The 24948-nt window shown below is 44.8% G+C and overlaps 1 protein-coding gene across 3 annotated transcripts in view; it reads left to right on the forward strand.

Annotated features, from left to right (window-relative positions):
- THBS2 (thrombospondin 2) overlaps positions 1-24948 on the forward strand; it is a 1066666-nt gene that overhangs the window by 768953 nt on the left and 272765 nt on the right. For all 3 annotated transcript variants that reach the window (XM_073671497.1, XM_073671496.1, XM_073671498.1), the window contains one exon: positions 22916-23150. In XM_073671497.1, the coding sequence (XP_073527598.1) occupies positions 22916-23150 (235 nt within the window). The remainder of the gene's footprint in view (positions 1-22915; positions 23151-24948) is intronic.

Raw genomic sequence — 24948 nt, forward strand, 5'->3', positions numbered from 1 at the left:
ATCACCTCCACACATATTATGGTATATTACAGTAAGGAGACTGTAGATATAAATAAACATGAAATAAATTACCTTTGGAAGAATTAGTTGCGTTATGAAATAAGACAATCACAGTTATGGGAGCCGCCATCTTGGGATTGGCAGCTCAGCGTGCTGTGCTCTGAGACACACCCCCAGAGGCTGGTTGCTAGGCTGCGCCTCTGGTCAGCAGCAGTGTAGTGACCATAAGAGCTCATTTAACCAAATGGTTGTAATAGGAAGGGGGACAATCTATATAATGGGGTCTCCTGTCTATATATACTGTGTGTAGAGCCAGAGAGAAGACTACTGAGTAACCACAGCATGTATCACCCATATCTGCTAATAAAAATCCACATTTACATCTCATGGCCAAAAATGGAGCAAGTTGAATAATAGAGTTGAAGCAGCGCTCCAGTGGATATAAGTGAAAAAGGCCGACGTCATCCATCAGATCAGATAGGGGAATAAAGTCTGTATCACGTATTTTCATTGAAGTGCTGCTTCCATTCTATATTTTCCTAGTTTGAAGGTTTTTGGCTGGTTGCTGATATTTTTCCATATATCTCTCTATATCTATAGCAAAAAAAAATATCAGGCAGCACTCCAAAAGTTCTTTGAAAAAATATGAACTTTATTAGCCCGGTTGCGGACAACCTTCATCACTGCCTTGATCACTTGAACCTTGATCACTGCACCGCAACCGAAATGTCGCCACGCTGGACTAATAAAGTCCATATTTTTTCAAATACCTCTTGGTGTGCTGCCTGCCATTTTTTTGCTATACTGTCTATATGTGTCACCCTGGCCTGGATGCCACAAGTGTAATAAAGCTGTGTCTGAGAGCAAGGGGGAGGTTCTCTAGTCAGGGGAACATTAGCATGCAATGCCTCCTGTCTCAGGCCAGTAGGGGGAGCAGGCTGCCCCTATAAAAGCTGGAACTGGGGCAGGGTTAGAGAGAACTGGACGACCTGTCTCAGGATTGAGGTCCCAGAGCAGAGAGGGACAGTTGTATTGCACCCTAAGGCTAAGTGCCCACGTAGCGGAACTGAAGCATATTTTTTACGCTTCTCCCTGGCGGGAAAATCGCATGCGGATTTTACATGCGGTTTTCCCTCCAGGTAGAAGCGTATGTGAGGCGTCTTTGCAGCGTCTTTGCATGCATTTCCGCATGCGGGTTATCAAGCACTTCTACAAGTGATTAAGCATCACTTGGAAAAGTGCTTGACAACTTGTTCACACTATATAAATCCATGCAACCGGCATGGATTTATATAGTGTGACCTAGTAATAGTTAAAAAAAAAAAGAATCAGAATGGTAAAAAATAAAAGAATAAAGTTTATACTCACCTACCGATGCATTCTCGGCCCCGTCTGGCTCACACTGTTGTGTGTGTTGTGTGCAGGACCTTCGGTGACGTCATTGAGTCATGTGATGGGTCACATGACTCAATGACGTGGCAGGTCCTTCACAGACCTCGCGACGGCGGGAAAACACCGGCAAGACATCAGAAGATAAGTATAAACTTTATTTTATTCTTTTTTTTTACAGGTTCTTTGGTACCCAGGTCTGGATGAGAGTCTCCTCTCCTCCAGCCTTGGGTACCATCCGCATGCAGAAACGCAAAATTAATGAACATGCTGCAGATTTTTGAACGCAGCATAAACGCTGCGGAAAAATCCACAGCATGTGCATAGAACTTGCGGAATCCCATTGGGGACCATGGGGTGCGGGTTACCAAGCGTTTTACAAGCGTTTCCGCTGCAGAAATTCCGCATCAAAAACGCTTGAAAAACGCTACGTGGGCACGCAGCCTAAGAGGAAGTGTGGCAGTAGGAGAGCCACAAGCCAGAGACAAGAGGCGAAGTGAGCCTGTCTTGGCAGACAAAGAACACAATTTACCAGACTTTGGTGTCTGAGGCTGGGAGGATTCCACATCCCACAGCAGATAACCAGTCCGCAGGGGACTGTATGTTCCTTGGCCTAAGAAACCTGGAGGCTCTGCCACAACAGAAGGGACCAGCAAAGCCGTACTAGGCCGGGAGCAGAAAGGAACCCACGTTGCAGGCCATACAGGCGAGAATACACGGAAAGCTCGGGAACGTGGGCTGTTACCCTATAAGGAGGAGATAGCCAGAAGGAGCGCAGAAAGAACGGTAGGCCTACACCCTCACCCTGACCAGGGCCAATTTCCCAATTGCTCTCAGACATCCAGGTCCCCTCCTAGCCGGGACTGTTTGTGGGTCAGTTTACCTGTTCTAGTAAAGACCCTGGACTGCAACCTGTTGTCTGTGTGCTCCTTGCTCCTCCTGCACTATCGGTACTGGGACTCTCACCACCATCACTCCCACCATCCACTACACTGCCTTGGGGCCGCACTCTTCCCGTGGGGAGTCACAACATCCCAGCTGCCTACATCACCAGCCCCAGTGGTCTGCCCTGCAGCGGCTTTTCCTAAGTACCTCAAATCCACGGGTGGCGTTGTCGGACATACCAACAGCACGTAGCAGACTACCATTGGTCTGACCACCCTGAGCCACGGAACCGGGTAGCCACTACTACCCCCATTGTTCTTGTTTCCCCTATTGCCCGGCTCTGAGTGCCCCACAGCCCAGGGGGCGAGCCATATATTTCTGGATATCAGTTTGGGGGCCTTGCACCCTATATTTTGAAGATATGGTGCTGTTCCAATTTTGATTCTCTCTATATCTATAGATTTATATATAGCGCAACTTTATGTAACTGCACATTATGGTTGAGCCACTCTGTCTATATAACACACATATCCTTTTATATGTAGCACTTTCTCTTGCTATACAGTACAGACCAAAAGTTTAGACACACCTTCTCATTTAAAGATTTTTCTGTATTTTCATGACTTTGAAAATTGTACATTCACACTGAAGGCATCAAAACTATGAATTAACAAATGTGGAATTATATACTTAACAAAAAAGTGTGAAACAACTGAAAATATGTCTTATATTCTAGATTCTTCAAAGTAGCCACCTTTTGCTTTGATGACTGCTTTGCACACTCTTGGCATTCTCTTGATGAGCTTCAAGAGGTAGTCACTGGAAATGGTTTTCACTTCACAGTGTGCCCTGTCAGGTTTAATAAGTGGGATTTCTTGCCTTATAAATGAGGTTGGGACCATCAGTTGTGTTGTGCAGAAGTCTGGTGGATACACAGCTGATAGTCCTACTGAATAGACTGTTAGAATTTGTATTATGGCAAGAAAAAAGCAGCTAAGTAAAGAAAAACGAGTGGCCATCATTACTTTAAGAAATGAAGGTCAGTCAGTCCGAAAAATTGGGAAAACTTTGAAAGTGTCCCCAAATGCAGTTCCAAAAACCATCAAGCGCTACAAAGAAACTGGCTCACATGAGGACCGCCCCAGGAAAGGAAGACCAAGAGTCACCTCTGCTTCTGAGGATAAGTTTATCCGAGTCACCAGCCTCAGAAATCGCAGGTTAACAGCAGCTCAGATTAGAGACCAGGTCAATGCCACACAGAGTTCTAACAGCAGACACATCTCTTCAACAACTGTTAAGAGGAGACTTTGTGCAGCAGGCCTTCATGGTAAAATAGCTGCTAGGAAACCACTGCTAAGGACAGGAAACAAGCAGAAGAGACTTATTTGGGCTAAAGAACACAAGGAATGGACATTAGACCAGTGGAAATCTGTCCTTTGGTCTTATGAGTCCAAATTTGAGATCTTTGGTTCCAACCACCGTCTCTTTGTGCGACACAGAAAAGGTGAACGGATGGACTCTACATGCCTGGTTCCCACCGTGAAGCATGGAGGAGGAGGTGTGATGGTGTGGGGGTGCTTTGCTGGTGACACTGTTGGGGATTTATTCAAAATTGAAGGCATACTGAACCAATATGGCTACCACAGCATCTTGCAGCGGCATGCTATTCCATCCGGTTTGCGTTTAGTTGGACCATCATTTATTTTTCAACAGGACAATGACCCCAAACACACCTCCAGGCTGTGTAAGGGCTATTTGACCAAGAAGGAGAGTGATGGGATGCTACGCCAGATGACCTGGCCTCCACAGTCACCAGACCTGAACCCAATCGAGATGGTTTGGGGTGAGCTGAACCGCAGAGTGAAGGCAAAAGGGCCAACAAGTGCTAAGCATTTCTGGGAACTCCTTCAAGATTGTTGGAAGACCATTTCCGGTGACTACCTCTTGAAGCTCATCAAGAGAATGCCAAGAGTGTGCTAAGCAGTCATCAAAGCAAAAGGTGGCTACTTTGAAGAACCTAGAATATAAGACATATTTTCAGTTGTTTCACACTTTTTTGTTAAGTATATAATTCCACGTGTGTTACTTCATAGTTTTGATGCCTTCAGTGTGAATGTACAATTTTCATAGTCATGAAAATACAGAAAAATCTTTAAATGAGAAGGTGTGTCCAAACTTTTGGTCTGTACTGTATACACTTGCACTGCACACATATATACACATGGTGCATATAGATACAGTGGGTGCGGAAGGTATTCAGACCCCTTTAAATTTTTTACTCTTTGTTTCATTGCAGCCATTTGGTAAATTCTAAAAAGTTAATTTTTATTCTCATTAAAGTACACTCTGCACCCCATCTTGACTGAAAAAAAGCAGAAATGTAGACATTTTTGCAAATTTATTAAAAAAGAAAAACTGAGATATCATATGGTCACAAGTATTCAGACCCTTTGCTCAGTAGTGAGTAGAAGCACCCTTTTGAGCTAGTACAGCCATGAGTCTTCTTGGGAATGATGCAACAATTTTTTCACACCTGGATTTGGGCATCCTCTGCCATTCCTTGCAGATCCTCTCCAGTTACGTCAGGTTGGATGGTGAACGTTGGAGGACAGCCATTTTCACGTCTCTCCAGAGATGCTCAATTGGGTTTAGGGCAGGGCTCTGGCTGAGCCAGTCAAGAATGGTCACAGAGTTGTTCTGAAGCCACTCCTTTGTTTATTTTAGCTGTGTGCTTAGGGTCATTGTCTTGTTGGAAGGTGAACCTTTGGCCAAGTCTGAGGTCCAGAGCACTCTGGAAGAGGTTTTCATCCAGGATATCTCTGTACTTGGCCGCATTCATGTTTCCTTCAATTGCAACCAGTCGTCCTGTCCCTGCAGCTGAAAAACACCCCCATAGCATGATGCTGCCACCACCATGTTTCACTGTTGAGATTGTATTGGGCAGGTGATGAGCAGTGCCTGGTTTTCTCCACACATACCGCTTAGAATTATCACCAAAAAGTTCTATCTTTGTCTAATCAGACCAGAGAATCTTATTTCTCATAGTCTGGGAGTCCTTCATGTGTTTTTGAGCAAACTCTGTGCGATCCTTCATATGTCTTGCACTGAGGAGAGGCTTCCATCAGGCCACTTTCCCATACAGGCCCGACTGGTGGAGGGATGCAGTGATAGTTGACTTTGTAGAACTTTCTCCCATCTCCCTACTGCATCTCTGGAGCTCAGCCACAGTGATCTTGGGGTTCTTCTTTACATCTCTCACCAAGGCTCTTCTCCCACGATTGCTCAGTTTGGCAGGACGGCCAGGTCTAGGAAGACTTCTGGTGGTCACAAACTTCTTCCATTTAAGGATTATGGAGGCCACTGTGCTCTTAGGAACCTTGAGTACTGAAGAAATTCTTTTGTAACCTTTGCCAGATATGTGCCTTGCCACAATTCTGTCTCTGAGCTCCTTGGGCAGTTCCTTTGAGCTCATGATTGTCATTTGGTCTGACATGCACTGTGAGCTGTGAGGTCTTATATAGACAGGTGTGTGCCTTTCCAAATCAAGTCCTATCAGTTTAATTAAACACAGGTGGACTCCAATGAAGGAGTATAACCATCTCAAGGAGGATCACAAGGAAATGGACAGCATGTGACTTAAATATGAGTGTCTGAGCAAAGGGTCTGAATACTTATGACCATGTGATATTTCAGTTTTTCTTTTTTAATAAATTTGCAAAAATGTCTACATTTCTGTTTTTTTCAGTCAATATGGGGTGCAGAGTGTACTTTAATGAGAAAAAAATGAACTTTTTAGAGTTTACTAAATGGCTGGTAAACTCTAAAAAGTTTACACACACACAAACACACACTGCATATATGTTTACATACAGTTCTCAAATGCACCATACACTCATGCATGCACTTTTCACATATATGCCGACATTTCACACATGTATACACACAATTATACATACACTGATCATATAAAGTAAACAACACCCCTCTTTCCTGGCACATATCTTCCTCAGTGTTTAGTTTCTGTTGCTGGCAACATTTTCCTTTCAAGGTGCTTGTGGTGGCAGTGGGGGAGTGGCACAAACAATCACTACTGGAGGCTTCATTGCTGGACAGTGTGAGCAAGGGAACTGGGAGGTGAAGGAGGAAACACAAGAGCAGTCTCCAGCTCACTGCCTGGTGAGTTATGGAGCACAACACCAACATCTGCACGCTGGACTGAACACATCCAGTTCAGTCACAGTGCCTCCCTGGGCTCAGATCGGCAGACTGCGTTCACTTTCCTTAATGTACTGCATCATGGGAGAGTGACGTCAGCACAGCAGAGAAGGGGGAATTCCTCTGCCTGGCTGCGACTTCAGCTGAAGTCGGCTCTGTTGAGTGGAGGCTCCTGCCAAGAAAGGGAGTTTTTCTCCCACTTGGTATATGCCTTGTTTATAATGTTTTAGTCAAATAATAAATGTTATTACATCTGTATTTAATTTAAATAATAAAAAATTTAGCAGGTTCCCCTGCTCAAGAAGGCACATGTGCAGGCCCATCTGAAGTTTGCCAATGAACACCTGGATGATTCTGTGAGTTACTGGGAGAAGGTGCTGTGGTCTTGAGTAGTGTTGAGCCACCCCCGTAGTGTTCGAGTTCGGTTCGGTTCGTCGAACACCCGTGTGTTCGCCGAACTGTTCGTCGAACTGTTCGTCGAACACCTTCGAACACCGTTAAAACCAATGGCAGGCAAACAAAAACACATAGAAACACATAGAAAACACCTTCAAAGGTGTCCAAAAGCTGACAAACTGCTCAGAAGACACAACTAACACATGGAAAAGTGACAAGTACATATAGTCATGCGAAAAGAAAAGAGGTGGAGGAGTAAAAGGAGGGGGAGACACAGATATAGGCATGTCATGCCCTTCTAAAATCCAAAAAGTGAGAAGCCGAGACGGCCAGTCCGCTCCTGCCCGTGCCACCTCCGTGTCGCCGGGTTTGTGCCAGAGCCGCGGTGAACCCTGACGGCCAGCCCCCCTCTCCCAATACTGGTGCCTGTCCGCTGGTGGGTCGAGAGAGCCCCCCTGTGGTGGAGGCAGCTCTAAGCTTTTTAATTTAAATTGTCCCTCTAATTTGAATGAATACACTTTAAATCCATTTACAAGGATCTATTGGAGGGCAAGTCTCATGCCAGCAGCCGCGTAATTCCAGCTCCAGTAGCATCCACTAAAGCTGCTGCAGTTAAAAAGCTTTTATAAGGATCGAGCTCGGCTGTCCACCGCAAGGCATCCTAGTGCCAGTCCCAGCCCCTATGCCTTGGGGTGCCTCCTGATGCTCTTCACTAAGTATCCCGTGGTCCCGAAGCATTTCCTTTGAAAAAATTAAGTGTCCAAACTACAGGTGGTGTAGCTTGCTTAACAGCCGGGATAATCCGCTGACTAGCAGACACTGTTACTAGGCACAAAGTATTTCCTGGGCTAGATGCAGTTAAAAATTTGTAAGTAGATACTCTCGTTGGATGCTGAGAAAGCATTCCATAGAGTCTCCTGGCACGCCATATATGATTCTCTTAAAAAGCTTGGGGTAGGGGTCTAGGGGACCCTTTTATAGCCAAAATCACGGCCCTGTATCACAATACGTCACCTAGGCTGAAGATAAATGGAACTGTAGCACCGAGGGCTCGGTTGCTACAGACGTATTGCACCTCACCCAGAGGTGTGATATCTCACTCTCAGATAAGGATGGAGTGTGGATCAGGACCCGACACCTGCATGCATTACACCACATTGCCGTGGGGCAGGGCGACCAATATGCCCCTGAGATGGGCACGACAGTCCCTGTCCCTGGCTGGAGTGGGGGGAGGGAACACTGAGGAAGGGGAACCCTGCAGTGCAGGAGCAGGGAGGAAGCAGTTCCTGGGTGCATTGAGAAGGGAGTATAAAAGGTGGGCACCATCTTAGTTCAGTGCAGAGAAGTCTGAGCAGAAGTGGCAGGGAGCAGGGGCTCTGCATGAGCTCTGCTCCGGAGGCGGGCCTAGTAACAGAGGCCCAGGCCTGCAAGAGGGAGAAGGAAGGAAGAGGAGCGGAGAAGGCTCCAGGAACGAGGAATGAAGGGATCCCAGGGGTGCGGACGGGCGAGTCGCCACCGCACGCCCGAATCCACCTGCGTGGAGGGGTCAGGCCAAAGGGGGAGACCGGTCCCCGAACTAGTGGAGGCAGGAAACGACCCTCAGCTAGAAACCGGAGGCTCTGACATTTTATGTGGCGCAGCCCCTTGCTCCACCCGCTAGGAAGGCACCACATAGGGTCAGGGAAACTGGCGCCAAGTTTACCAAGAGGAGGCCCGAGGCAGCCGGACAGAAGTGTTGGTAAGAAAGGCCAGACAAAGGACACACAAAGGGGGTCCTGTGAAGCGCTCCAAAGTTATCTGGGAGTTGTCTGAGCCCCTCACCTGGTGAGCACAGTACGACGTGGGCAGCCGTTACCTGCAGACGTGGTCTGGATAATAAGAACTGTGAGTAAAGGCCCTGAACTGCATCACTGACTCCGTGTCGTTACTGCTGCTGCCCTGCACCATCACCCCCATCCTCCGCATACACTGCCCTGAGGCTATACTCCTCCCGTGGGGAGTTATGCTACGCTCTGCTGCACCCACAACACCAGCCTTAGCGGTCTGCCCTGTAGCGGCGGTTCACTCTGACCGCAATCCACGGGTGGCGTAGTCGGACATTTAAACATCAAAACCACATAAATAGTTCCGCCACTGGTTTGACCGCCCTGAGCCACGGAACCGGATCGCCGCCACGAAGACTACAACCACCAGCATCCACCAAAAAGGGTCCGGCTCCGGGTGTCCCAAGGCCCAGGGGGTGCGTCAGAACATTTTCATCACCTTTCACAATCACCAATGGGACAAGGCAGGGATGTCCTCTGTCCCCTCTCTTATACATCCTAGTGACGGAGCACCTGCTCTCATCAATTCGCCATAACCCCAATATTAGGTGGATTGAGGTGGGAGGCACCGAGTACAAGTGCTCTCTATTTGCTGATGATGTCCTAGTATATATCACTCAATCACATATATCCATCCCTGCTGTTATGGCTGAAATAGATCACTTTGTTACATGGTAAAATTTTAAAATCAATGCAGCGAAGTCTGAGGCCCTCGATGTCTCCCTCCCTAAATCCATATAGGATTCCATCCAGTCCAACTTTCCCTTTGCCTGGCCCTCACAGGGTATCAAATACTTAGGAATTCCTATTCATAGAGACCTCTCCCATCTATGTTATCTTAATTTTGGGCCCTTTATTGAACAATTCCATACAGACCACGGTTGGCAAGTTAGAACTGTAAGATTCACTACGTGAACCACTGGTGTTTTGTGGAAAAGCACATGTACACCGCGTTCCAAATTATTATGCAAAAAGTGTTTAGGAGTGATAAGGGAAGAATTTGTTTGTTTGTCAGTTAAACTCATTGATGGTGATGTGTGTCAGGGCTCTTTATATCACTGTAAGCAATTGCAGACACCTGTGCTAATTAGTTTGGCAGGTGTGTCCAATGAAAGGCAAGACTACTTAAGAAGGCTCTCTCACATTATTAAGCAGCCTACATTTTCTGCCAAAATGGGAAAGAAAAAGGATGTGTCGGCTGCTGAGAAGCAACAAATTGTGGAGTGTTTAGGTCAAGGCATGACTACAATCAACATTGTGCGATGATCAGGATGAAGTGTCTTGGCAATCAAGAAGTATGTAGCTGATTCACAGTACACACGTGTGCGTGCTGATAAGGGCAAATTGAGGACTCTTTCCTACAGGCAATTACGTCAGGTTGAAACAGCAGCGGCAAAAAAGCCTTGTCATAGCAGCAGACAAGTTTTTGAAGCTGCTTGTGCCTCCAACGTCCCCCGAACAACAAGATGCAGGGTCCTTCAGAGGTTTGCAGCTGTGCATATGCCATCCTGTCGACCTCCTCTATCCACTTCACACAAGCAGAAACGACTCCAGTGGGCCAAACATTACATGAAGACTGATTTCAAAACTGTTTTGTTCACGGATGAGTGCCGTGCAGCGCTCGATGGTCCAGATGAATGGAGTGGAGGATGGCTGGTTGATGGACACCCCACGCAATCACGGCTACAGCGCCAACAAGGAGGAGGTGGAGTAATGTTTTGGGCTGGAATCATGGGGAGAGAGATTGTCGGCCCCTTTAGGATCCCTGAAGGCGCTAAAGATGAACTCCATAATGTATGTGGATTTTCTCAAACAGCACTTCCTGCCATGGTTCAAGAAGAAGAACCGTGTATTTCACAGCAAGATCATTTTTCTGCATGATAATGCACCATCTCATGCTGCACATAAAACATCTGCATCTCTGGCTGATATGGGCATAAAAGGGGACAAACTTATGGTGTGACCCCCATGCTCCCCTGACCTCTACCCCATTCAGAACCTTTGGAGCATCATTAAAAGGAGTGTCTATGATGGCGGGAGGCAGTTCACATCTAAGCAACAGCTCTGGGAGGGTATTCTGTCCTCATGCAAAACAATTGAAGCAGAAACCATCCAAAACCTGACAAATTCAATGGACGAGAGAGTTCAGAAGCTCCTTTCGAACAAGGGGTCCTATGTGAAAATGTAACATCACCTAGAATACAGTTTTGAGTTGAAAACTGTTTGATTTCAGTTTCTAACAACCTGCTAATGCTTATAATTTCAAAAATGACCATTTTTTTGGTCTTTATTAAAATGAAAAGGTTGATCGAAAAGTTTGGGGGATCTAAGAGTGTGGCAACCCAGTAGTCATGATTACTTCGAATTCTGACAATATGAGGGTCATGCTGCAGGTAGTGCAGCAAGAAGGCACTTATGTGTCTTGCGCATCTCGGAGCCCCAAAATTATTTTCCGGGCTAGATGCAGCTAAAAATTATTTTTAATTTTAAATCTGGTGAAGCTTATTATAGATGGCCTAATAGGATCAGTGCTGCACACTGCTACAAAGCCCAAATTATTTTCCAGTCAAGATACAGATAAACATGATTAGTAATTTGAAAGCTTAAAACGGTTGGTAGGGTGATTTTAACCAATCATCAAGCTTTTACTCTCCCCAGGATGACACAGGGGTAGAAAAGTCGTTTCGGATCCATGATTTGTTCATCTTTATGAACGTGAGTCTGTCTACATTATCAGTGGAGAGCCGCGTGCGCTTATCTGTCAGCACACCACCAGCAGCGCTGAACACACGTTCAGACAGAACGCTGGCTGCGGGGCATGACAAGATCTCCAAGGCGTAAGTGGCTAGCTCCGGCCATTTATCCAGATTGGAAGCCCAAAAAGAGCAAGGGTCCAGTGACACAGTCGTGGCTTCAATGTTTACTTGGAGATACTCCTGTACCATCGTCTCTAGGCGTTGACTATGTGTCAGACTTCTTGTCTCCTGTGGCCTTGCAAAGGATGGGCTAAAAAAGTGGTGAAATGATTCCGCAAAATTGATGTTACCAGCAGATACTGTGGTTCTGTTATGGTTTGAGTGCTGAACACTTGACGGTCGCACGGTTGGCAAGTTGGAACTGTGAGATTCACTACGTGCACCACTGGTATTTTGTGGAAAAGCACATGTAAGATTCTGCAACAGTCTCTGCTGATACTCCTGCATGCGTGCATCCCTTTCTATGGCAGGAATAATTTCTGCAAATTTACTTTTGTACCGGGGATCTAACAGTGTGGCAACCCAGTAGTCAGGATTATTTCTAATTCTCACAATTCGAGGGTCATGTTGCAGGTAGTGCAGCAAGAAGGCACTCATGTGTGTTGCGCATCCAGGAGCACCAAGTCCCTGTTGTGTTGGTGGCGAGGTAGCAATCATGCTTCCTTCCTCTGTCCTCTCCCCCCAACCTCGCACAACAGAAATGTGATCAAGGTCTCCCTCATCTGATGAGTCTTCCATCAGTTCCTCCTCCACTTCTTCCTGGGCTCCTGCACCTTCCTCACTAGTTTGGCTGCTACCATGCGCCCTGGTAAAATCATCTCCCCCACCCTCACATGCCTGCCGCCTTGGTGCTGCCGACCGTCTGGACCTTGCAGATGTTAGCCCTTCCGCATACAACTCCTCCTCCTCTACTTCCTCCACCTCCTCTTGTGCCACCACCTGACTCCGAATTCTGTTTAACATGTGCTCCAGCATGTAAATCACCGGAATAGTCATGCTGATAATGGCATCGTCAGCACTAAACATCTTCGTCGCCATTTCAAAACTGTGCAGAAGGGTGCATAGGTCCCTGATCTGAGACCACTCCTCCAGCGTGATTTGCCCCACCTCTGAATCTCGTTGGCCCAGGCTATACGTCAGAACGTATTGCACCAGGGCTTGTCGGTGCTGCCACAGTCGCTGCAACATGTGCAGAGTTGAATTCCACCGGGTAGGCACATCGCATTTTAGCCGGTGAAGTGGCAGGCCCAACGACTTCTGTAGAGATGTAAGTCGCTGAGCTGCGGGATGCGAACGGCGTAAGTGAGCACACAGCGACCGTGCCCTCTGCAGAAGGCCATCTAGTCTGGGATAGTGGGCTAAAAATTGCTGGACAACCAGGTTCAACACGTGAGCCATACAAGGCAGGTGTGTGACATTGCCCCGGTGAAGGGCCGCACCCAGGTTTGCAGCATTGTCGCACACGGCCTTCCCTGGTTTCAGGTCCAGTGGAGACAACCATTCATGAAATTGGTTCTCCAGAGCTGACCACAACTCCTCAGCTGTGTGACTCACATTTCCCAGACATTTCAATGTAAAAACCGCCTGATGACGTTGAGCCCTACTGCCAGCATAGTAAGGAGGTGTGCAGGATCCCTTCTGCGCAGTTAGAAAGCTTGTGGCATGACCAGACAGGCTTTGGGTGCAGGTGGAAGACCGAGAGGAGGTTGAGGAGGCAGAAGCAGTGGAGGAAAAATGACATAAAGAGGATTGACGCACAACTCGTGGGGACGGCAAGACTTGGACAGCAGCCCCTTGTCCTGCTGTCACCATAGTTACCCAGTGCCCAGTCAGCGACATGTAACGCCCCTGTCCATGCCTACTCGTCCAAGTGTCTGTGGTGAAATGCACCCTGTCACACACAGAGTTTCTCAAAGAAGCCGTGATGTTGTGTGCAACATGCTGGTGGAGCGCAGGCACACCTTTCTTTGAGAAGTAGTGCCGACTGGGCATCTGGTACTGGGGCACTGCGACGGACATAAGGTCTCGAAAATCCTCTGTGTCCACCAGGCGGAAAGGCAGCATTTCTGTAGCCAAGAGCTTGCAGATGGTGAAATTCAACCTCTTAGCTTTCTCATGGCTAGGAGGAAATGGTCTTTTACTTGTCCACATCTGAGGGACCGAGGGCTGGCTATTGTGCTTAGACGGGGTTGATAAGGGTGTCCCCGGCAAACTGCCGGTCTGTGAGGAAGATGCAGGCGGACATGTTAGGTTGCCTTGATCCAAAGGTGGTGCTATCGATGTCGGACAGCGCTCAAGACCAGCTGGTGTTACCACCTCCAAAGAAAATGATGACCTGCCAATCACGCTGGCTGTTGCGGGTAAAGAGGTGGCAGGTCTGCGCCCCAAAACAGGTGTGACTGCTGTCCCCCCAGTCACAGAGGATGAAGAGGCCGCGGATGCACAAGATATGGCAGACGGTGGTTGGCCCGGCCGGCTAGACCGCATTGTAGCACACTGAGCTTCCCACTGCAACTTATGCTTCATGTCCATGTGCCGGTTCATGCATGAAGTACTCAAACTATGTATTTTTTGGCCTCTACTTAGCTTTTGCTGACAAATGTTACAGATAACACGAGTTGGGTCATCTTTATCGATCTGAAAAAATGCCCAGGCTATGCAAGGCTTAGCACCCATGCGACCTGAAGAGCCACCACGACTTGTGGTGAGAGGCAGAGTTGTGTTTGAGGATGCAGTTGTTGACGTGCTTCCAGTACTACGTCTCTGTCCAGGAAGGCGCAACCTGACCTCGTCGTCACTAGCATCTTCCTCCACCTCCTCTGCTGACCTCATCTCTTGGCTGACTGTGGGTTGACAGTAAGTGGGATCTCCGACCTCATCATCATCACCCTGTGCGTTATCACACCCGTCGTCCTCAGAGCCAACCTGTTCCTGCCCTGACAAAAAACTAAAGTTATCGCTCCAATCAGGTATTTGAGTCTTATCATCGTCTTCCTCATTGTCTCCACCAACAGGAGTTACAGTTTGGGAATGAGGGTCTACATTATGGTCAGAACCTTCTGCGTCTGGTCCTGGATCCGACTCATAAAGATTCTGGGCATCAGTGCAGATCATTTCCTCGTCTGGATTCACAGAAGCGCTGGAGTCGACCTCTGATTCCCAGGCTATAGTATGAGTAAACAGCTCTGCAGACTCAACCATCTGTTCTACCTCATACTCAGACGGGCAGCTGGAGATTTGGGAGCTGTGAGGAAGCAAGTGCGATTTGGGTGACACCTTTGAGGACTGGAGTATTTGTGATGTTGAAGTTGATGTGGAGGAGAGCCCACTTAAAGGAGCACTTGATATCCGTTGAAGCACCTGCTGTTTTTGTGCCTCATCTGGAATTTGTAGCGATTGGCGTGGCCGTAAGAAAGGGATCTTATCACATTGTCCGCTAAAAGAAGTAGACATTTTAGTTTGGCTGGAAGATGGTCTTTCTTCTGCACCTACCCCACGGACACAACCTTTTTTCCCCTTCCCAACACGCCTATTCCCCTTTCCACCAGCAGCAGGCCTTTTTCCACTCATTTTGGTGGTTAACTAATTCACAACTCTGGAGTTGTTTGCACAAAAAAACAATGGATGGTAACCGAGCAGAGCTGAGTGGCCAAACTGTGGTATTAGGCCAAAACTATTGGCTGGGTTAGATGCAGAAAAAAATTATTTTTAATTTGCAACCTGATGGAGGTCAGTATAGATGGACTAATAGACCAAGTCCCACACACCGCTAGAAGCCCAAATATTTTTTCAGAGCTAGATGCAGAAATTTTTTTTATTCAATTTGCAACCTGATGGAGGTCAGTATAGATGGACTAATAGACCAAGTCCCACACACTGCTAGAAGCCCACATATTTTTTCAGAGCTAGATGCAGAAAAAAATTATTTTTAATTTGCAACCTGATGGAGGTCAGTATAGATGGACTAATAGACCAAGTCCCACACACTGCTAGAAGTCCAAATATTTTTTCAGAGCTAGATGCAGAAAAAAATTATTTTTAATTTGCAACCTGATGGAGGTCAGTATAGATGGACTAATAGACCAAGTCCCACACACCGCTAGAAGCCCAAATATTTTTTCAGAGCTAGATGCAGAAAAAAATTATATTCAATTTGCAACCTGCTGGACGTCAGTATAGAAGGACTAATAGAACAAGTCCCACACACTGCTAGAAGCCCAAATATTTTTTCAGAGCTAAATGAAGAAAAAAATTATTTTTAATTTGCAACCTGATGGAGGTCAGTATAGATGGACTAATAGACCAAGTCCCACACACTGCTAGAAGCCCAAATATTTTTTCAGAGCTAGATGCAGAAAAAAATTATTTTTAATTTGCAACCTGATGGAGGTCAGTATAGATGGACTAATAGACCAAGTCCCACACACTGCTAGAAGCCCAAATATTTTTTCAGAGCTAGATGCAGAAAATTTTTTTATTCAATTTGCAACCTGATGGAGGTCAGTATAGATGGACTAATAGACCAAGTCCCACACACTGCTAGAAGCCCAAATATTTTTTCAGAGCTAGATGCAGAAAAAAATTATTTTTAATTTGCAACCTGATGGAGGTCAGTATAGATGGACTAATAGACCAAGTACCACACACTGCTAGAAGCCCAAATATTTTTTCAGAGCTAGATGCAGAAAAAAATTATTTTTAACTTGCAACCTGATGGAGGTCAGTATAGATGGACTAATAGAACAAGTCCCACACGCTGCTAGAAGCCCAAATATTTTTTCAGAGATAAATGAAGAAAAAAATTATTTTTAATTTGCAACCTGATGGAGGTCAGTATAGATGGACTAATAGGCCAAGTCCCACACACTGCTAGAAGCCCAAATATTTTTTCAGAGCTAGATGCAGAAAAAAATTATTTTTAATTTGCAACCTGATGGAGGTCAGTATAGATGGACTAATAGACCAAGTCCCACACACCGCTAGAAGCCCAAATATTTTTTCAGAGCTAGATGCAGAAAAAAATTATATTCAATTTGCAACCTGCTGGAGGTCAGTATAGAAGGACTAATAGAACAAGTCCCACACACTGCTAGAAGCCCAAATATTTTTTCAGAGCTAAATGAAGAAAAAAATTATTTTTAATTTGCAACCTGATGGAGGTCAGTATAGATGGCCTAATAGACCAAGTCCCACACACTGCTAGAAGCCCAAATATTTTTTCAGAGCTAGATGCAGAAAAAAATTATATTCAGTTTGCAACCTGATGGAGGTCAGTATAGATGGACTAATAGAATGATGCTATGCCCAAAAGATTTTACTTCACTAGGTGCAGTAAAAAAATTGGTATTCTATACACAGGTGGTATATCTTGCAACACAGATAGGCTACTCCACTGACTAACACACTCTGCAATAGGCCAAAAAGGATTAGCTTTGCTAGATTCAGCCAAATGCTGTGAAAAAAACTTGCACAGCACTGGCACAGACCTGCCTGGCAAAAACTGATAGGAACTGATGTAACCTAGTCCTGAAAAGGACTCCAATTACAATTAGTCTTTACTCCCACAATCTATCTATTTAAGAGCACAGACCTGCCTGATAAAAGTCGTAGGAAATGCTGTAACCTAGTCCTTAAAAGGACTGCAATCACAACTATTCCCTACTCCCAAGCTATCTGTATATTTGTGCAAAAATTGGCTTGAAATTAACAAGGTTTAGCGCACACAGCAACAGCGGTGCCGTCTAACACGCAGCTGCAGCAGTGAGAAAATGGTGGCGACGGGGAAAATGGCTTGGTCTTATAGGGCAAGGACATGTGACATACACTGCCAATCACACATGCCCTTGCTTGTGTGAAAAAAAGCACTTCGCTCCGTGTGTGCGCTGCTGATAGGCTGACAGATTGCACCTCCCCACTGCAAATGCGGGAAAGAGAAAAAAAAATGGAGATCTTCATTGTTCCTGCAGAGATCCATCCCCTGCCCCTCCCCCCGCCCCGCTGTACACTCAAACTGCGTATTAACATTAATTTTCATCATTACTGAGAAAAAATCCAGTTATGATTTTGGTGCACGAACAGTTATCGAACATAACCTCGAACAGCCGAATTTTTCTCAAATTGTTCGTGTTTGCCGACCGGCTCGAACACCGCCCAAAACAGCTCGAATTTGAGATTGGCGAACAGTTCGAGTAGAACAACGCTCATCTCTAATCTTGAGACAAAAATTGAGCTCTTTGGCTTTAACTCAACTTGCAGTGTTTGTAGGAAGAAGAAGGATGAGTACAACCCAAAGAACATCGTCCCAACCGTAAAGCATGGTGGGGGAAACATTATACTTTGGGGGTACTTTTCTGCAAAGGGGACATGACGACTTCACTGTACTGAAGGGAGGATATATCGCGAGATTTTGGCCAACAACCTCCTTCCCTCAGTAAGAGCATTGAAGATGGGTCGTGGCTGGGTCTTCCATCAAGGTAATGACCCAAAACATACAGCCAAGGCAACAAAAGAGTGGCTCAAAAAGAAGCACAGTAAGGTTATGGAGTGGCCTAGCCAGTCTCCAGACCTTAATCCCATAGAAAATTTATGGAGGGAGTTGAAGCTCCCAGTTTCCAAGCAACAGCCTCAACATCTTAATTAATGATTTAGAGATGATCTGCAAAGAGGAGTGGACTAAAATTCCTCCTGACATGTGCGCAACCCTCATCATCAACTCCAAAAAAGTCTGACTGCTGTGCTTGCCAACAAGGGTTTTGCGACCAAGTATTAAGTGTTGTTTGCCAGAGGGATCAAATACTTATTTCTCACTGCAAAATGCAAATAAATGTATCTGATTTATACAATGTGATTTTCTTGATTTTTTTTCGATATTATATCTCTCAATGTTAAAATTAACCTATCCTTAAAATGATAGGCTGTTCATGTCTTTGTCAGTGGGCAAACTTACAAAAACAGCAAGGGATCAAATACTTATTTCTGCCATTGTCGATATATATATATATATATATATATATATACAGTACAGACCAAAAGTTTGGACACACCTCATTTAAAGATTTTTCTGTATTTTTTTCACTATGAAAATTGTACATTCACACTGAAGGCATCAAAACTATGAATTAACACATGTGGAATTATATATTTAAAAAAGTGTGAAACAACTGAAAATATGTCTTATATTCTAGGTTCTTCAAAGTAGCCACCTTTTGCTTTGATGACTGCTTTGCACACTCTTGGCATTCTGTTGATGAGCTTCAAGAGGTAGTCAACGGAAATGGTCTTCCAACACTCTTGAAGGAGTTCCCAGAGATGCTTAGCACTTGTTGGTCCTTTTGCCTTCGCTCTGCGGTCTAGCTCACCCCAAACCATCTCGATTGGGTTCAGGTCTGGTGACTGTGGAGGCCAGGTCATCTGCCGCAGCACCCCATCACTCTCCTTCTTGGTCAAATAGCCCTTACACAGCCTGGAGGTGTGTTTGGGGTCATTGTCCTGTTGAAAAATAAATGATGGTCCAACTAAACGCAAACCGGATGGAATAGCATGCCGCTGCAAGATGCTGTGGTAGCCATGCTGGTTCATTATGGCTTCAATTTTGAATAAATCCCCAACAGTATCACCAGCAAAGCACCCCCACACCATCACACCTCCTCCTCTATGCTTCACGGTGGGAACGAGGCATGTAGAGTCCATCCATTCACCTTTTCTGCGTCGCACAAAGACACAGTGGTTGGAACCAAAGATCTCAAATTTGGACTCATCAGACCAAAGCACAGATTTTCACTGTTCTAATGTCCATTCCTTGTGTTCTTTAGCCCAAACAAGTCTCTTCTGCTTGTTGCCTGTCCTTAGCAGTGGTTTCCTAGCAGCTATTTTACCATGAAGGCCTGCTGCACAAAGTCTCCACTTAACAGTTGTTGAAGAGATGTGTCTGCTGCTAGAACTCTGTGTGGCATTGACCTGGTCTCTAATCTGAGCTGCTGTTAACCTGCGATTTCTGAGGCTGGTGACTCGGATAAACTTATCCTCAGAAGCAGAGGTGACTCTTGGTCTTCCTTTCTTGGGGCGGTCCTCATGTGAGCCAGATTCTTTGTAGCGCTTAATGGTTTTTTCAACTGCACTTGGGGACACTTTCAAAGTTTGCCCAATTTTTCGGACTGACTGACCTTCATTTCTTAAAGTAATGATGGCCACTCGTTTTTCTTTACTTAGCTGCTTTTTTCTTGCCATAATACAAATTCTAACAGTCTATTCAGTAGGACTATCAGCTGTGTATCCACCAGACTTCTGCACAACACAACTGATGGTCCCAACCCCATTTATAAGGCAAGAAATCCCACTTATTGAACCTGACAGGGTACACCTGTGAAGTGAAAACCATTTCCGGTGACTACCTCTTGAAGTTCATCAAGAGAATGCCAAGAGTGTGCAAAGCAGTCTTCAAAGCAAAAGGTGGCTACTTTGAAGAACCTAGAATATAAGACATATTTTCAGTTGTTTCACACTTTTTTGCTAAGTATATAATTCCACATGTGTTAATTCATAGTTTTGATGCCTTCAGTGTGAATGTACAATTTTCAAAGTCATGAAAATACAGAAAAATCTTTAAATGAGAAGGTGTGTCCAAACTTTTGGTCTGTACTGTATATATATTTATATATATAATATAATGTATGTGATGACAGTTATAGTGTGGAAAACTTTCCCATTTAGTAGTTTAGTTCAATCCGTGGAATGTAGAGTTAATCAGAACTGTTCCTCCAGGCTGAATACTTGAAAATTGTGAAAGTCAATGGCAGTTATTCATACCCAGAAGCTTTCGTTTGAGCAAGAACGTTCAATGTGAAATTCAGAGCCTCGCATGTCTCTCTCTGAATGCCTTGCATTCCAACTTACTTTTGTGCTAAGCACATATAACTGTTATGCTTCAGAAATCTCCATTTAATTAAATTTATGTTTGAGGAATGTGCGGATCTGGGAAATATTTTTGAGTTGGAGTCGACAGGAAGTGGAAAGGGCTTGGATATGTGGTTTGAAGAAGAGATCGGAGTCCAGGTTTACCCCGAGGCAGCGAGCTTGCGGGACTGGGGAGAGTTGACAGCCATTGACTTTGATAGATAGGTCAGGTGGAGGGGTTGAGCGAGATCGTGGAAAGATGATGAATTCAGTTTTATCCATGTAAAGTTGTAGGAATCAAGCAGAGAAGAAAGATGAAATAGCGGACAGACATTGTCAGTTTCTGGTTAATAGGGAGGTGATATCATGTCTGGAGATAAAGATCTGTGTCATCGGCATAGAGGTGATACTGAAAGCCGTGAGACTCTATGAGCTGTCCAAGGCCGAAGGTGTAGATGGAGAGGAGCAGGAGTCCTAGAACTGAGCCTTGGGGGACACTGACAGATAGTGGGTGAGATGATGAGGTGGTGTGTGAGTGGGAGACACTAAATGTCCTCTCTGTCAGGTATGAGGAGATCCAAGATAGGGCCAAGTCTGTGATGCTGAGAGATGAGAGAGTCTGTAGTAAGAGGGAGTGGTCTACTGTGTCAAAGGCAGATGACTGTTCCAGAAGGAGAAGGACAGGGTAGTGTCGCTTGGATTTGGCAGTTAGTAGGTCATTGGTGACTTTAGTCAGGGCAGCTTCAGTAGAATGATGTGGTCTGAAGCCAGATTGGAGGCAGTCAAAGAGGGAGCAGGAGGATAGGTAGAAGGACAATTCAAGATGGACATGTTATTCCAGTAGTTTTAGGGGCATAGGGGAGAAGTGATATGGGGCGATAGCTAGACAGAGAGTATGAGTCAAGGGATGGCTTTTTGAGGATGGGTGTGATCGAGGTCTGTTTGAAGCATGAGGGGAAGACACCAGTTAGTGACAGGTTGAAAAGGTGGGTTAGGTTTGGGAGGAAGACGGCAATAAGGTTAGGGGTGAGGTGGGATGGGATTGGGTCAAGTTCACAGGTAGTAAGATGTGACTTGGAGAGTAAAGAGGAAAGTTGATCTTCCGTGATGGCGGAGAAGCTGGTTTTGGAGGAGGAGAGTTGAGTAGTTGTGAGGAGGGACTGTGGGGACTTAGAGTAAAAGCTTTGCCCTATGTTGTCAGTCTTCTGCTTGAAGAATGAGGTAAAGTCTTCAGCTGAGATGAGTGGATAGGGAGGGGGAGCTGGGGGACGGAGGAGAGAATTGAAAGTACTGAATAGCTGTTTAGGGTTGTGAGGCAGGGAGAATTTGAGAGATGAGAAGTATGTTTGTTTTGCTGCAGTGAGTGTGAACCTGAAAGTAGTGAGGGCTTGTTTGAATGCGAAGAAGTGCTCATTAGAGTGGGACCTTTTCCATCTCCGTTCAGCAACCCTGTGCGTGTGTGTGTGCATGTCTGCGTACTGTGTGCATGTCTGCGTACTGTGTATGTGCATATATGTCTGCATACCCTGCGTGCATGTCTGCGTGCATGTCTGCGTACCATGTGTGTGCATGTCTGCGTACCGTGTGTGTGTGCATGTCTGCGTACCGTGTGTGTGTGCATATCTGCGTACGGTGTGTGTGTGTATGTGTGTGTCTGCGTACCATGTGTGTGCATGTCTGTGTACCATGTGTGTGTGTGTCTGGGTACCGTGTGTGTGTGCATGTCTGCATACCGTTTGTGTGCATATCTGCGTACCGTGTGTGCGCGCATGTCTGCGTACTGTGTGTGTGTGTGCATGTCTGCGTACCGTGTCTGTGCATGTCTGTATACAGTGTGTGTGCTTGCATGTCTGCGTACCGTGTGTGTGATTCCAAATACCAACAAGAGGAATATAAATAGCCCGGAGGGATGCTTATGCAATATTTACCAAATGGGGAAACTCCATATAATGCCCATTACTAAAGACTTTAAAATGTAACTTTTATTAAATATACAATTAAAATGCTCACTGGGTATTAAAAAACATCCCTGATCTGCCTAAACTTTCTAATATAATCACTCATATGTTTGTTTTGATGGCCTCATAGGAAGCCACCATTCGTGGCAGAATAGGTATGTAGTTTATACTAGCACATGTCCCCCCAACATGTTTCACCGCTTCAGCGTCGTCGTCAGTGGATAGGACATTGGCTTGCATGTGTGTGCATGCATATCTGCGTACTGTGTGTGCGTGCATGCCTTCATACCATGTGTGCATGCATCTCTGCGTACCATGTGTGCACCTGTGTGTGCGCATGTGTGCGTTCCGTGTGTGTGTGTTTGTATATGTGAAGGATGAGGGGACAGCCTGGGCCCTGTGTTGTATACCTATATTTCTCCGCTGTATCTGTGCATCATGAATGGTGATATGGTGATGAATGGCCCACGAAAATCTGGAGCCGGCCCTGATTGCAGTCCCTCTGTCATTCAGGAGTTTTCCAGGTGATCTGTGGCATTTCACACCAGCTCCTTGTTATGTACTCAGCTGTACTTTTACTGTAATGACTATTTAATTTTAGACTGATGTGGACAATGATCTTGTGGGAGACCAATGTGATGACAATGAAGACATTGATGAAGATGGCTACCAGAACAATTTGGATAACTGTCCTTATATACCTAATGCAAACCAAGCAGATCATGATAAAGATGGAAGAGGAGATGCCTGTGATTCAGATGATGACTATGATGGTGTCCCAGATGATCGGGACAACTGTCGTCTAGTCTATAACCCTGACCAAAAGGATTATGATGGTAAGATGCCATAGAACAACCTTTTGTCTTAATGTGCTAAATATACAGTATAGGTGCTTAATGTTTTGATGCAGTGTTTGGCTGTTGAATAAATTATAATTAGATGGATGATTTATGTTTTTAAGATTTTTTTATTTGGTTTATTAAGAATACAGCCAATCATCTGTGAACTTACAATATTAATGAGAAACACAAAGTATAAATTAAGTATAAAATATGATTTACTTACTAACAGAGTTATTAAATGGATCGTTTAATAAAAAAAAAAAATAAGGCAACTGCTGTAGCCCTGTCAACAAAAAATTGTGGGAGCAGCAGGGAGCCAATGCTGTAGCTGTTGGAACATCAAATCGTCAAAGGGTATCGCTTAATTAACCTTAAGCATTGCCAAATTGTTGATCATTGTTTATTTTCTAAACAGACAAACCATTTAACATTTAATCTCTGTTTCTGGCCATTTTGGCAAGAGTGACAACTGTAAACAAAGCCATATTTTGTCACCATTGAATTAGCTTTTCAGAATTACTGTAAAGATGTTGCTTATTTATTGACTTATTTATTTGACTTGTTTTCTTATTTCACTTTTTTGTTGATTTCCTACTAACATGCATGACTGTTGTTAGCAGACATTAATGCGCTGGCGATTGTCACCTGATTTCACGATACAAACTGCATGTTATTAGCCAGGTCTCTTAGACCTGATTAGCTTGGTGCATTTACTTTCAGAATTCATGTTAGAATAGCCATATAATCCTGAATTTAAGATTAGCATTTCATGAGTCCATCTGTTGTTGTACTCATCAAAAACTAATTTTAATTTCAGGAGGGAACATTTAAACAAAAATGATACACCCATTCTCACATGGGTTTTCAAAGTAAGTATATCTCAACCTCATCAGACTTAAGAGATCTTTTTATATTATATGCAGTGTGTATTGCAAAAGCTGGTTATATGTCCATTTAAACTCAGCATACTGATTGGAAACGGCAGAGCAAAATTTAGAGCTTGACGAAGGGGGAATGATGGTCTTGAATGTCATTATTTAAGCTTCTCCATATAATTCAAATGAAGATAAATCCTAATTCCTGCACATTGCGATTGTTGTTCTGTTTTGTCTTTTTTTTAATTTGTTGCAAAATCACAGTGTGTTAACCCAGCATAAAGAGGATTTTCACTACAAACTAAATGTATCCATATGTCAGTAGATTAGAAGTTAACTAAACAACCAAACTCTGGTAATTATATCTGAAATTCTATGCTCAGGGTTGGATTAAGAGTAGCCAGGGCCCCGGGCAGTTTAGAAGGTGTGGGCCCCCCCAGGTACTCGATGTATCACGTGACATGTCACATAATCCTCTCTGATAGATCATGTGATAGGTCATGTGAGTAGCACACAGATGTTCTGATCACATCTATAGACGGAAAATTATGGAATTTTTTTTCCATTATGTATAACCCTATACATAACATAGCGCTATATATAGTAGAGCAGAGTGGGAGATTAATGTTCCCGAGGGGCCACATGAGAGACCATGACTGTTGTTGAGGCCGAGCCAATAGGCTGAAATTAAATCTGCTCAATATTAATATTAACAAAATAATAAAAAAAAATATTAATTGTATGACTTAATATTGAGCAGAATTAAGTATGCTGACATCCCCCTATATACAGTATGAGCCCCCACATAACTCCCTATGCACAGTATAAGCCCCACACAGTCCCCTACACACAGTGTGAGCCCCCCAAATAGCCTCCTATATACAGTATGAGCCCCCACATATCTCCCTATATACAGT

This window comes from Phyllobates terribilis, unplaced genomic scaffold, assembly GCF_046119375.1.
Source record: "Phyllobates terribilis strain yellow unplaced genomic scaffold, ASM4611937v1 Scaffold_3__8_contigs__length_932513732, whole genome shotgun sequence".
Taxonomy (NCBI): Eukaryota; Metazoa; Chordata; class Amphibia; order Anura; family Dendrobatidae; genus Phyllobates; species Phyllobates terribilis.